General features: G+C 33.8%; 1 protein-coding gene across 2 annotated transcripts in view; it reads right to left on the bottom strand.

The window, feature by feature from the left end:
• The window catches only part of COL11A1 (collagen type XI alpha 1 chain), a 170,811-nt gene that overhangs the window by 143,743 nt on the left and 13,098 nt on the right, over nucleotides 1–13,970 (bottom strand). For both annotated transcript variants that reach the window (XM_015595416.2, XM_006919572.3), the window contains exons 2-3: nucleotides 7,210–7,377; nucleotides 2,412–2,625 (exon numbers count right to left, since the gene is read on the bottom strand). In XM_015595416.2, coding sequence (XP_015450902.1) covers nucleotides 2,412–2,625; nucleotides 7,210–7,377 — 382 coding nt within the window. The remainder of the gene's footprint in view (nucleotides 1–2,411; nucleotides 2,626–7,209; nucleotides 7,378–13,970) is intronic.

Below are 13,970 nucleotides of genomic sequence, written 5' to 3' on the forward strand. Positions count from 1 at the left end.
ATGGTCAGCCTTTGGAAACATACACCCCCTGACCAAACTAAAATGGTGGGTTTTATTAACAGCACCTGGTGCTAACAAAACCACTAGGTGAAGCTCACTTGGATTTTGCAAGCCACTCTGGTTTATATTTTACTTTTTTTCCAAAGGAAAAGTGCTAGATTAATATTCCAGATTTGTCTAGGAATTGATCCATAAAATAAAGTACCCAAAAAGTTGCAGGAGCCTTCCTAAAATGTCTGTTTCATGTGACTTGGCATGGCTACTGATGAGGACCAAGTATATTTCCATATACACTTAATCTTTGGTCTTTCCATAGCACATTCAACTAGCATAGGCATCTGCTTGGTTTGAATTGAGAAAAGATTTATGTTAGGAACCACTTAATACTGTGAGAGTAAAATTTATACACATTTATTCCAAGAAGCCCATGTCTTAACTTAAACCATTCTCACTATTGTAGGTATGTGCTTTTCATGAACAGAAAATAAAAATGATTTCAATCGTTAAAAGCTGATGAGGGCTCTAAATTCGCTATTTTTGTTGAATTAATTTAAGCTCTGTTAATAATGATGTGTCAAAACTACGGTATCATATGTAATATTCACAACACCAAGTTAACACTTAGTTTTAGAGTCATTCTTAGTTATTCTCTTTTCCTCATACTATATATTCATATCATCAGAAAAATCACGTGAGTTCTTATATTCAAAGTTCATATAGAATCCAGTGCCTCTTAACTTCATCCAAGCTGCCATCTCTCTCACCTAGATCCCTAATTGGCTCTGCGTCCACTCTTACGCAACCAGAGTAACCATTTAAAACATAAGTCAGATCAAGTCTCTGTCATGCTCGAAACCATTGAATAGTCCCAGGAACAGCTTATGTCCTTACTCTGCCTCACAAGTGTCCCCTCGCTCTCTCTGACCTCGTGTGGAGCTCTTTGGTTCCTGACTCCTTGGACTCCAACCACACTGCTGCTTCCTTGTTCCCTGTACATGTTCTCCACTCCCGCGGGAATGCCCTCTCTCCGTATCCCAACATGGCTCACTCACTCTCTTCCAACATGTCTTTGCTTAATGCAACCATATCAAAGATTCGAACTGCCCTTCTAAAACAGTATGCCCTATGTTCCTTACCCTGATTTATTCTCATTCATAGACTTATTATCATAATTAAGTATTAGGATAATAATATACATTAGTTGTGAAAGCCTCGTGTTTTCTGGCACTGAGAAAAAGTTTTCTCCATGTCCCTGACAAGGATATACTAAGTGGGGATATTTTTTTCCCTATCTGCACTGCTATTTCCTTCTTATGACTATAACCAAATATCATATCTCAGATAAATCTATTTTGAGAAGCCTAGATTCAGTAATAAAATGCCACGTAAATTTAATAAGCGTTTATTTATATTTAGCTGCTCCCTAAATGAAAGACAGTGTTCACAACACAGAATTCAGCATGATTTCCAGAAGGATGTAGTGTTATGGTAGAGTCTGAGTACCTGAGTTCAATCTCTGTCTTGGCCACTTCCTAAAGATATGACCTGTCTCTACCACTTTCCAAGTATATGACTTCAGGCAAGTTATCTAAACTCTCTGTGCCTCAGTTGCCTTATCTATAACATGGGTTACTGACATCGCTTTCTCCAAAAAGTTGTGAAAAATTAAGTGAGTTAATTATGTATAAAGTGTTTAGGAAAGTATATAGCACATATCAAGTATTATAGAAGGTTCTTTATGCTATACTAACATGATTGGTAAATATTCATTGGTAATCAATATTGAGATGATTGGTAAAAGATAAGTCAAATGAGATCATTCCTCTGCTTAAAAAGTCTATAGTGACTTCTCATTTCACTCAGAATAGAACACAAAGTGCTTATAACTGCCTACAATGCATTATACCATCTGGCCTTCCACTGCTTCTCCATCCTCATAATGCCTCTCTGCTCCTGCCACGCTGGCACCCTTGACATTGCTTAGACCAAACCAGCCACACCTGGAATCAAAGGCTTTGCATTTGCTTCTCCTCCTCCTGGAAAGGCATGCTGTTAAGTATCAGCATCACGTGCACTCCACTGCCTTTACCTGTCACCTTCTTAGTGAGGTTTTCCCTCAGCTCACTCCTGAAAACTGCACCCCTCACCACCATTCTCGTTCTCTTCACTGTTCTATGTCTCTCATGTATTACCCAACGCCTGATATATTGTTGATTAGTAATTATTTTATTGTTCATTGTTTGTCTGCCCAGACTGTAAACTATGTAAGGTTAGGAATTTTACCGTTTTGGTCATTTCTATATCCCCAGTTCCTAGAAAAACTACATCACACTTTGAAAATATTTGTTGAATGATTAAATAAAAGAATTGCTTTCGGCATGGCCAAAACACTGGATTATCGTGTTACTTACTTTCCATCAGCGATGTTAACAGTTCTGAAGAGGGGATAGTCTTCTGGGGCAGGTTTTCCAGTGTGGTCTTCAAATAGGAAAACCGGTGACCTACCAACCTCAACACCGACTTGCTGAATACCATGCTCATTGTATATAGATAAAAGGAAAGACTGAATCCCTTTTTTGGGTTTTACTGTAAATAATATTGAAAAATCTTCTGGAAAAGTTCCTCCTGAGAAGAGAAGGCCAAAGAGTCAGAAATTCCAAGTTTCCAAATTACTCCTGGATCACTCTATTATTTTTGCATTTTTTATGTGGCCTTGATATGTCATCATATCAAATTCAAATAGTAATAACAATTCGGATTTTTAAAAAATGAGGAGAAAACTCTATTAAGGTATTTCTGCAATAATTGTTCAAACTATATTGAAAGTTCGATGCAACTCTCTTAAAGCTCAATGATTACGTGAAATTTAAAGTTAGAAAACAGGATCATGGGACCAGTACAATATCAAACACACAGTTAGCATTTTAAAAATATTTAAGTACCATTTTTGGTGAAAGATTTGTATTTTCTGCTTTTGTTTAATCTGTGGCCCATACATTCTCTCCTTAAAGAGGCACCGTAAGGACAGAATATACGAAGATATTCTTTTAGTCACCCCTTCTAAAGCTAGAGTTTATGATCAGTTTTCCTATCACACGATGCAGTTTTACTAATAAGAAAAAGTTTATGATGTTATAAATCAGAGCTATTAGATACTTGGCTAATTTGATTGTAAATTCAAGGGGGCAGACTGTATTTCCCTTGCCCCACTAACTATCATGGGGGCAGATCTATATCCAGCATGGGGGCAGATCTACATAAGTGCTTAGTAAGTATTTATTAAATAAATATATTAGTTAAATGAACAGCATAAATATACCTCAGACAGTTAGACAAAAATTACCCATATATTTTTATATTAACAATGTATATTCAATTGTGGGTTTTATTTTTCAAAAATAATTTTCCTTATATATCCAATTTGATTCTCTTACAACCCTGGGACATAAGTAAAATAAGCCTTATATGTGAAGGATGAGATTATTTTCATTCAAATGTTCAAATGTTCAACTGGGGTCTATGTGCATGTGTGTAATCAGTGATATCTCGGCCAACACCAAGAGCTTCCATATTTGATCCATTCGTGACAAATTCTATTACACACAGTACTGTAAAATAATAAAATTATTATAAATATGACTACCATGGATTCAAATTCAAAGAATTTTAGGCGACTATCAATTTCACTTCTAAAAATATTGAGGTGAGATGTATGCTTGTAGGTAAAGATATTATGTTAAGTCAATTCATCAGAACACTATTTGTAATCAGAAAATGTTAAAATCTTCTGCAATGATTGGGACTGTTTAAATAAAATACAAAACATCTGTGTAGTAAAATCCTATGCACCCGCTAAAAATAATGCAGTGGAAAGATATTTTATGAAATGGAAATTATTAAAATGTTGTGGAAATTAAGTAAAGTATGTCACAAAGGAAGCAATCAATGAATGTTTACTATTCAGTTCTAATCTATCTATCCATATCTGTATAGATAAATATATAAATCAACAGATATCTCTAAACTAAAAAGTATTTATTTAATTTGTATTTTAATTTTTAATTAAAAATATTTTTGACATGTATTTTAATTTTTTAAAGTAATTTTTCAATACAATTTTGCTATATAACAAGTAGGTCATCAAAACTTTGCTATCACAGCAAAAAAAAAGTAAATATGTGTATATACTTTTATACATTTTAAGTCACAGAGACATCCAAGTTTATATTTATGCAAATCAGCAGAAAAAAATCATGTAAAATGGGAAAGAATTTCAGAAAATGATTTATTCATATAAGACTAAATAAATTACAACAAATTTTAATTAATCATTCAATTCCTACAGCACAACTTTTGCATATTGTCAGCTTCTAACTACACTAACCTTTTAATTATAATATTTAAGCTATGACATTTAAAAAAGATTTAGTGTTCTAAAAAAGCAGAACTTAAATGATATATGTTTTGAAATGGATAAATACAAACTAACAATTAAGTACCCTCTCTGTTCATGACTGCTGCTAAAGAAAGAAATGCTATTACTACCTTCAGGATGTGTGTATAGATAAATCATGTATATGTAATAATAATCAGAATTCACTCCGAGTAAATCAGATTCAATAGCAGTTTTTAAAATGGGCTTTTAACATTAATAGAGATTGCATACATGAACAAATTACATATGAAAAAGGCACAGTAACTTTAGTATTTGATTTTAATTTTTAAAATTGTGGTCAATATATTTTAATGCAGCATATGTCTCCCTTTAACTAAAATATCCTTCTGATGCAGCTTAGTGGTCAGTAGGATTTTGAAAATGAGTGGGGAAGGCCATTTTGCATAGTGGGAAAAGCCTACTTCATTCTAAAAGAGACAAGAGCTCTCAGCTTCACATCATTTACCGGTTCCGTGATTATATTTAAATACTTCACATTTCTAATTCTTAATCCATAATTTGGGTTTAAATACTCCCATTTCCAGATAGTTATGAAGATAAAGATCAATATATACAAACTTTCTTGCAAAGTAATTGTCCCACAGCCGGTGTTCTAAAGAGGGCAGACAGAATTTGCAAATCTAGCTTCTACTCAGTTCACATGCGCAGAGTTCTCAGACATTTAAATTAAAGGTCTCAAATTGAGATTTTGGAGGACACATATCTTAACTCTACAGACTATTACAATGACTATCTGATAACCCCCAACTTTGCCCCAGTGCTGAAATTTCCTATACCATTGCTTACTTTATTAATTAGAAAAGAAGTTGCTGTTATGTCTTCTCATGATGAAAGAAAGAGTATTCCAAATCAATTTTCAAAGATCTCTTTTATTTATTTTATAAAGAATAATATTCACATATTCACTGTTTGTATTTTCGACCATAAATATGTCATTGGTAATTTTTATTAATTGCCATTTAGCGTTATTTGGCCGGAAGCTCCACTTTGTATGAAAGCGAGCTTACAATCAATCATTCACTTGGGGAAAAAAAATGAGGTCTCTATTATAGGTGTATTTTTCTATCTGAAATACTCATTATTAGAATCATATAGTTAAAACTCAATTTTGTGACAAAAGAAAGAAAAACTTTGATGTAAAGGAGTTCCATCAGCTGTCATGGAAGAAGACCCTGGAGGCATGCTTTATATTCTTTTTCCATGAGTAAAACAATGAAAATAATCAAATTAATCAAATTAACTACCACATTTAAAGGCAAAGAAATTGACCCTGAGATAATGAGTCAAAGTATAAAAAATTACAAACTAATTTCTTGAGTATTTCTAAAGCTTTTTTATTAATCCATTTTTCTTTGTTCTTCTCTCTTGAAAATTCAGTCCTTTCTTATTTTTGCATTAGAGTGCAGATAAATAGAACAACAACTTAATTTTTACTACTTAAAACTTTTAAATTTGATTTCTAAAATATTTTATGGATTTAATAACTACTTTAGTTTTTTATTTTCGAAGTCAGAAAAATTGTGCATTGACATTTTTATATTTGTAGTTTATTACTTTTGTCCACTACAAATTATTACAAAGCGGGAACTATTTTGGAAGAATCAATAATTTATCAAAGTAAATGTGTTTTCAAAAATACTATCTTGTTTTGTAATTTTCAGTCCCTTGATTTATAATTATCCTATTGTTAGAGAACAGTTTTCTGTGAAAATAGAGAACTCAGTTTCCTTCATTCACAACAGAGGATGATATGAGGAATTTAAATGATAAATTGGTTCTGAGAAGGTCCCAAAGGACCAGAAAGGAACCCACCTGATAATATATGCAATATTGGCTTTGGCAACAGACAAGACCTGGATTTAATAATGACCCCACGTAATTTGGACAAGTCAGAGAGCCTCAGTGAAACTCAGCTTCCACTTGTTAAATAAGGATGAAAATTCTCAATTTAGTAAAGTTAAAAGGAAAAATAATTGACATGTATCCAATAGTAGACAAGTACTTGTAACAAGTTAACTGCTTAGAAAATTGGTGTTCAGAAACTTTAATTTTACTACTCAACTCTCTTCTCCTATATTATCATGATTTCTAGATAACTACTGTTATGATGTCAATGAGTACTACATGGAAAGGTAGAAAATATTCACCAAGTATTTTTTTTCAATACTATTGTGTAAACTTTCCAGGTATAGGTTGACAAAATCTCTAGTCCCGGATCTCCCAATAACAGTGATTTGTGACTAACTTTTATTATTTTTGAGATATGAACAAGATTCAAACTAATACAGAATAATGTTTTATAAAATCTACTGAAGAAATATTTCTTTCAACAGAAACTTATGTTAATTTTAGAAGGACACTCATTAAATATGTCCAAATCCACGTGTCCATTAAATCTACCTGGGTAGTCATTAGGGTGAAGTTGTCACATTCTCCCCAATGAATAAATGCAACATGACTACACGCAAAAATGAGTTACACATAATGTTGTCTTCAAGTTTTGTCATCTTGAAACAAAATAATTAATTATTATTTTTTGTTTTCATATCTTCTATGATTGTGTTGAATTAAAATTGGCAATTATTAAGTCATCAGCTATTTTCATTAAATTACCTTGGTGACCACAATCTATTTGTTTTCTGATATATAAAAAAATGATATTATCCCTGATAATTGTGCATTATGTAGCATGATAAAAAGAAATAGTAATGATTAACAAAATAATAGCAATCATAGTAATAAAGTGAACATACCTGAAAATAGCTGTTTTGTTGGGGCACTGAGTTGTGCTTGCTTTGAAACTCTGTAAGCAGTATCTGAACCTTTTGAATTCTTTCTGTTTGTGCAAAAGCCTGTTGTTTTTGATATTCCCTCTGGAGAATTGTGAAAATCTAGAGCTTTTAGAACATCAACTGGAGCAGCTGAAAAATAAGTTAAAAGTAAGAAAAACAATTGAATAAATAATCTAACATAAAAATAAGTATGTTTAACAGAGAAAATAGTTTGTTGTTCTACTTCTCAAATCTATTTATTACTTGCCATGCTCCCCTAACACTTGAGTGGGGTCTGATGAGTGGGACAGCAGGTAAAATATAAACCATAACTTTCTCAAATACAAAATTTCCCAGTCAGGAATCATGTTGTAGAAAAGCAAAACAGATTTGCTTCTACATATGTGTGTGTGTACATGACTATGGTGTGTATAAATTTAGAAATTAATGTAACCTGTATATGAATTTGTAAACTTTCTGATGTATCTCAATTCCAATTTATAAAATCTTTAATCATCCTAAGTAATGGCATTATTTGGAATCAAAATGAAAACCAGCATCTGCACATATTCCATTAATTTCTATTTACTATTCAACTATTTGTAACCTAAACAAAGGTGATTTTGAAGATTCAAGCTCAATGAATGTTATACATAAATATTGAAATGTGCAGTTACTAAAATATATTGTATGCACAAAAGAAGTTTAAAAGTGTTAAAAAGAATAGATAACAAAATGCAATGCCTTTGTTTCGAGTGCTTTCCTATCTTAGTTATTTCCTATCTTAGTATACATAAGTATATTGGTGTGTGAATGTGTGTGTATCTGTGTATGTGTGAATGCAGGTACGTATCTATGTATAACTTTAAAAATTTTTACTCCTTAAATTTGCCAGAGTAATTTGATAGACATTGCTTCATGCTTCATCATTTAGACTGAAATTCCTTAGAAATGAGTAATTATGTCCTTCCCCCAACTTCTATGTAGACTTAGGGTGTCTAACACAGGACTGTTTGTTGGCCGAAGCACACATTTCCCAAACCCAATCCATTCTAGCTACCTGCTGTTACCATGAAGTGGTCGATATAAAACACGTTTGGAACCTTAGACTTCCCCTTTGTAAGTGTAATCTTTTTATGTTTTCAACAGCTTTATTGGAATATAATTCACATACCATGCAATTCACCCATTGAAAAGGTACAAGTCATTGGTTTTGGTATATTATACTACATTTTTTTAAATTGTGGTAAAATATATACATCATAAAATTTGCCCTTTTAACCATTTTAAAGTGTACAACTCAGTAGCTTAATTTTATTTACAGTGTTGTGCAACCATCACCACAACCTAGTTCCAAAACTTTCTCTTCACCCCAAACAGAAACTCTGTATCCATTGTGCAATAATTCCCCATTTCTCAACTCTGCCCAGGCCCTGGCAACCAATACGCTACTTTCTGTCTTGATGAACTTGCCTAGTCTAGAATTGTTTTTATAAGTGAAGTCATACAATATTTCTCAAAGCACTAAACATGGAAGTACCAAATGACCAAGCAATTCCACTCCTAGGTATATACCCGAAAGAATTGAAAGCAGGGACTTAAACAGATACCTATATGCCAATGTTTATTGCAACATTATTTACAATAGCTAAAAGGTGGAAACAAAGTTTCTATCAATACATGAACAGAATGCAGTACATACATACAATGGAATATGATTCAGCCTTAGAAAGGAATGAAGTTCTGATATGTTATCAATGAATTTTCAAAACATGACATTACATGAAATAAACCAGACATAAAAGGACAAATAATTTTTTTAGCCCCTCAAATTCCCTGGTCCACAGTTAAATTTCTATTTAATTCACTAAGCAAGTCAAAATGTGAATCATGACTTGTAAACATTGTTACGAAAGCAGAGTTTAGTATCCACACTACTCAACATACTTGCATTCATTCTATTGTCTTGCTTTCTTTATTCAAAAATAAAAATATTCAGAGTAGGCCATGTGTTGGCCAATGCATCACCAAGCAATTCTGAGACATAGTCCCTACCTCAAGGATTTAGATTCTAATTAAAAAGTCACTAGTTATACCCCAATAAGTATGTAGGAGGCAGTATCTGTATTTATATAGATGCATACAATTCTGTTTTGTTCAGAGAAAAAGAGATCACTTCTGGCTGAAAGTGAAAATGGATATCATTGATTTGAAAAGTTTCAGTTTTTAGTTAAAAAAATAAAATTGCCATCAAATTTCAAAATATGTTGGGTTTTATAAATATACTGTTTCTGGGAGGAGCTAATGAGAACGAAAATGAGACTAATTTTAGATTCAGGAAATACCATCACCGCAACTTATCACACTCCACACAGTAGAGAGACATGCACGTGCTGTTCTTTGAAAATCACAATTTCAACTAATATTTTTTACAATAACTATCAGTTCGTATATTTTAAGATATAAATGAATGATTGAATGAGTGCTAGTGAGCAATATACATCTGGCCATTTCCTTAGTTAATTAAATTTTAAGGGTACTGACTTTAGCATATACAAAAATACGTAAATGAAGCTTTATGTAATTTGCCTTTTACAACATAACAAATGTACTTTCTTTTAATAACAAAGGTTTTGTCCACTTATTTCTTCAAGCTTCTAAATGAAAATTAACATACCATCTAGTAGAGTACACATAGTTCCAAATTATTAAAAAGAAAAATAAACTTTTCTTTTTGGAAATCAGACATTTCAAAGTGATCATTAACTCTCAAATATGATACTTTTTAGCGCAGCTTTAGAACATTTAAGAGAATAATAACACTCAAGAATATTTTTAACAGTAGTCCTGCTTGTAATCGCCAATTTTTTTTTAAGCTAATAGGACACTTGACCATTCTAACTTTCTTTTCTCTTATCATAAAACTAAGACAATAATAACTATAATATCTGCCATGTCCAGAAAGTCTAGTGGGTTCCAGGCACAGGGCTAAGTCCTTCACAGGCTTTAACTCTCACAAACCCTGCAAAGCCTATGTTCTTATCTCCACTGTGCCGATGAAGGAATAGAGAACCAGAAAGCCAACTAAGGATACTCTTTCCACGCTACCACCCTCATTGCTATATCCCAGAAATATCCCCGGCAAAAATAACTTAAAACATAAATATAATATACTAAAATTATCTTGAGCCAGTTAATTGATTCCAAACATTTACATTTGCTTTAAATTAAACTCAGTCCTGAAGGAGACTATTTCTAACAGCCATAGCATCTTATCTGTTTATTTTATCTTATCTTCTTCCTTTGAAGCCATGAGGATAAGAACATCTGAATAGAGTAAAGACTCCAAGATAGACATGAACACAGCTACAAAGGCTGTACTTATTCTGAGAAGAAAAGGACGCAGCCCCCAGGTCATGGTCTCAACTGCACAGGTAAATGTACTACATAAAATGGACCACAACTCTTCTTCTCTCCAAACTATCTTTTAACAGGATGACCTTTTCCAACTGCACAGGTTTTGTCGTATTTGTTTCTTTCTACTTTGAAAGTAATGTGATGAAAACACACTCCTTCTATAGAATTCAAAATAGGGCTCTATTTTTAAAGCCTCATAAAGTTCTTTGCAGATCCAGGCTATGGAATAATGATTCACTCTTCAAAAAACAATTAAAAATAGGAACATCTAATAAAGATTTCAACTAGCTTTTTTTCTAAAAAGGCATATCAAGTTATAAAAACTGTATACTAGGTTAACCAAGTCTTAAAGTTTTTCATTTCAAATAAGCCAATATTAATGGTTCAGATCATGACTGGCATTTCAGATGCATACAACCAGCACAATATTTTGTTGAACAATCTTTTTCCTGGCTTTTATCATTTATTTAATGGGACGCTAAAATATCAGAGCTCGGTGCATTACTATGATAGCCATTTAACTGTTTTCCATGACTGTTCTTGTTAATCTGCATACCACAGCTGAGTGAGCTTCCAAAACTCCAGGCTTCATATTAACTTGCTACTTAAATTCCTTCAGGGAAGCCCACGAACTTCCTGATGGTATGCACGTAACTTGCATACAAATTCTTGATGATCTGGACGTACCCACTTACTCCAATTTCACCCTACTGTATCTCCATCCTTTTATCTCGTTACCCTCAACTCCTTCTGCACTCGGTGCTCTAGCCATTCTGGACTCAGACTTCCTAGAACCCACCATGTTCTTTCTCCTGCCTCTGGGCCATTATACATCCTATTCCTCCTGTCTGGAACACTCAGCTCTCCACCTCACATGAGGATAAGCAGGAGACAACTGATGTGTAATCGCCTCCAGAAAGCATTACTTATCTCCCACTGTTGGGTTACATATGCTCACTTCCATCATAGCACTTTTAACCCTTGGGTTTAATTACTTATCTGTATTTGGCTTTTTTTCCCCAAACTAGAAGAGATCAGGTATTTACACATACACACATGCCCTGCCACGCACACACGGACTATATAAAATATTGACTGAATGCAAAACACAATAATGCGAAAATATATAGAAGCAACTTCCTCGAAGTCCATAAGGCTCTCTTGTCTTGAAACAAAAATATCTGAGGTCCTAAAACGGCTTTCCTATTGTCTTCTGTTGATCTCTTGAACACCTCCACTCATTCATTAATTAGTCTGTCCTAGGTCTTTAATCCTTTCTCCCTTGTTGCCTCCAGTGTCTACATGGATTACTGATCTAATGTCTCGCAATGCTTTGACTGTTTAATCTCTAATTAATTCCTCCTCTCAACTTCTTCACACATAGTCCCAGGGCCAGTAAGTAGTAAAGGGGGCAATACAGAGTACTGAAGAGCCACAGTGTTTCTGAGTCCCACCTCTAGGACTTAGTATTTGGGTGAACACATTACTCAACTGCTTTGTGCCTCAGTTTCCACATCTATAAAATGAAAATAATAAAATTATTTACCTAAAAGAATTTTTGTGAGAACTGAGTTGGTATTTGTAGAAATGCCTTAGAACAGTGGCTGGGAAAACTACGCCTATGGGCTAAGATCTCCTTCCTGCCTATTTTTTAATAGTACATGAGATAAGAATGGTTTTACATTTTTATATGGTTGAAAAAAATTAAAAGGAGCATAATATTTTGTGACACATGAAAATTATATGAAATTTAAATGTCACTAAGCAAGAATAAGGTTTTTATTGGAATATAGCTACACCCATTTACTTATATATTGTCCCTAGCTGCTTTCACACTACGACACAGTTCTGTAGCTGTGACAGAGACCGTATGATCCACAAAAGTTGAAATATCTACTATGTGGTCTTTTTAAGCTGAGTCCTGAAAGATAGCTAGAAGTTCATCAACGAAGAGGAAGGCAATAGAAATATGGTAGCGCAGATAGGTATAAGACAGCACAGAGTTCAAGGAAATAAAAGTAGTCATGGTTGCCTGACAAGACATCAACATTAAATATATTTGAGATGTCTATAAATTCTCCATGGGCGTACTCTTGAGAATAATCACATCACCTCTATAAATATTCATAGCCATAAACTCCAAATGAGATGTCTACCTAACTCCTATTCATTTCCCCAACCCCAAATTTTATGCTCTAGCTGAAATAAATTTCTTTCACTTTGTAAAAATGTGCTGTATTCCCCTTATTGGGGAGGGTTTTTTTCAATCCTTCTACAACTGGCTAAAGATAGTTGACTGAGTTTCAACTCTGTCATTAGAATCTCCTGGAGAACTTTTAAAACACATGGATGCCTAGGTCCTACTCCAAAACTAATAACTAGAATGATTAGAGTGAGACCCAGGCATTCATCATACGTTTTTTAAAGTTTCCCAGATGAGTCTAATGGATAGCCAAGGTTGAAACCTGTTGGACTCGACTTAATTAACCTTCTGATCTCAACCTAAGCATGACTTCCTTCAGGAAATTATTGCTTATCCCTCCTAGGCTGAGTTATGTGACCCTCTCAAATGATCCCAAGTGCCCCTATATTCCCTGTGGATAATGCCACATTCTATTTTGTTTGCACGCTTAGTTATCTCATTTTCACAATAGGCTGTATGTTCTCAGGCACGGTGTACATCTAAATTATGGTTGTGATTTCCCCGTTACATACTTACACCACCTAATACTCACTCCCGTCCCTTTCCCTCCCTGCCTCCCTTTCTCTCTCTTCCTCCCTTCCTCTCTCTCTCTCTCTCTGCCTTTCTCTTTCTTTCTTCCTCTCTCTCTCTCCCTCCCACTCTCCTAAGCTAGTAATGTATTATTTAATGTTTGCCTCCCCTGATAGACTGTAAACCTTCTGAAGCGAACATCAGCACAATTGACATTTCCTATGGGATTCATAAATGACGAAGTGGCTGACACACAGGAGTGCTACTGTGTTTACTTGGTAACAGGAAGTAGAACTGACAAAAGAAAGAATGAGAGACAACTGACTATTTATTATAATTTGACTATTATTAATGTCCTGCTATATTTCCAAATCACAAGAGCTCTTAATAACAAGTCTAAAATGTAGAATACAACAAGTGAATAGACAACATTTAATAACTCAGTTTCTGGAGCTGGAATTTTCTAGCTTCTAACCCAAGTCCAGCATTTATTACCTGTATGACACTGGGCAAGCCACTTACCCCTCTAAGACTTAGTTATTCAATTTAACCTCATTTTGAGAGTTAAATGAGATAAGGCATTTTAACCCCTGAGGATAGTTAGTGTCTGACA

The sequence above is a fragment of the Pteropus alecto genome, unplaced genomic scaffold (assembly GCF_000325575.1).
Source record: "Pteropus alecto unplaced genomic scaffold, ASM32557v1 scaffold106, whole genome shotgun sequence".
NCBI classification, from domain to species: domain Eukaryota; kingdom Metazoa; phylum Chordata; class Mammalia; order Chiroptera; family Pteropodidae; genus Pteropus; species Pteropus alecto.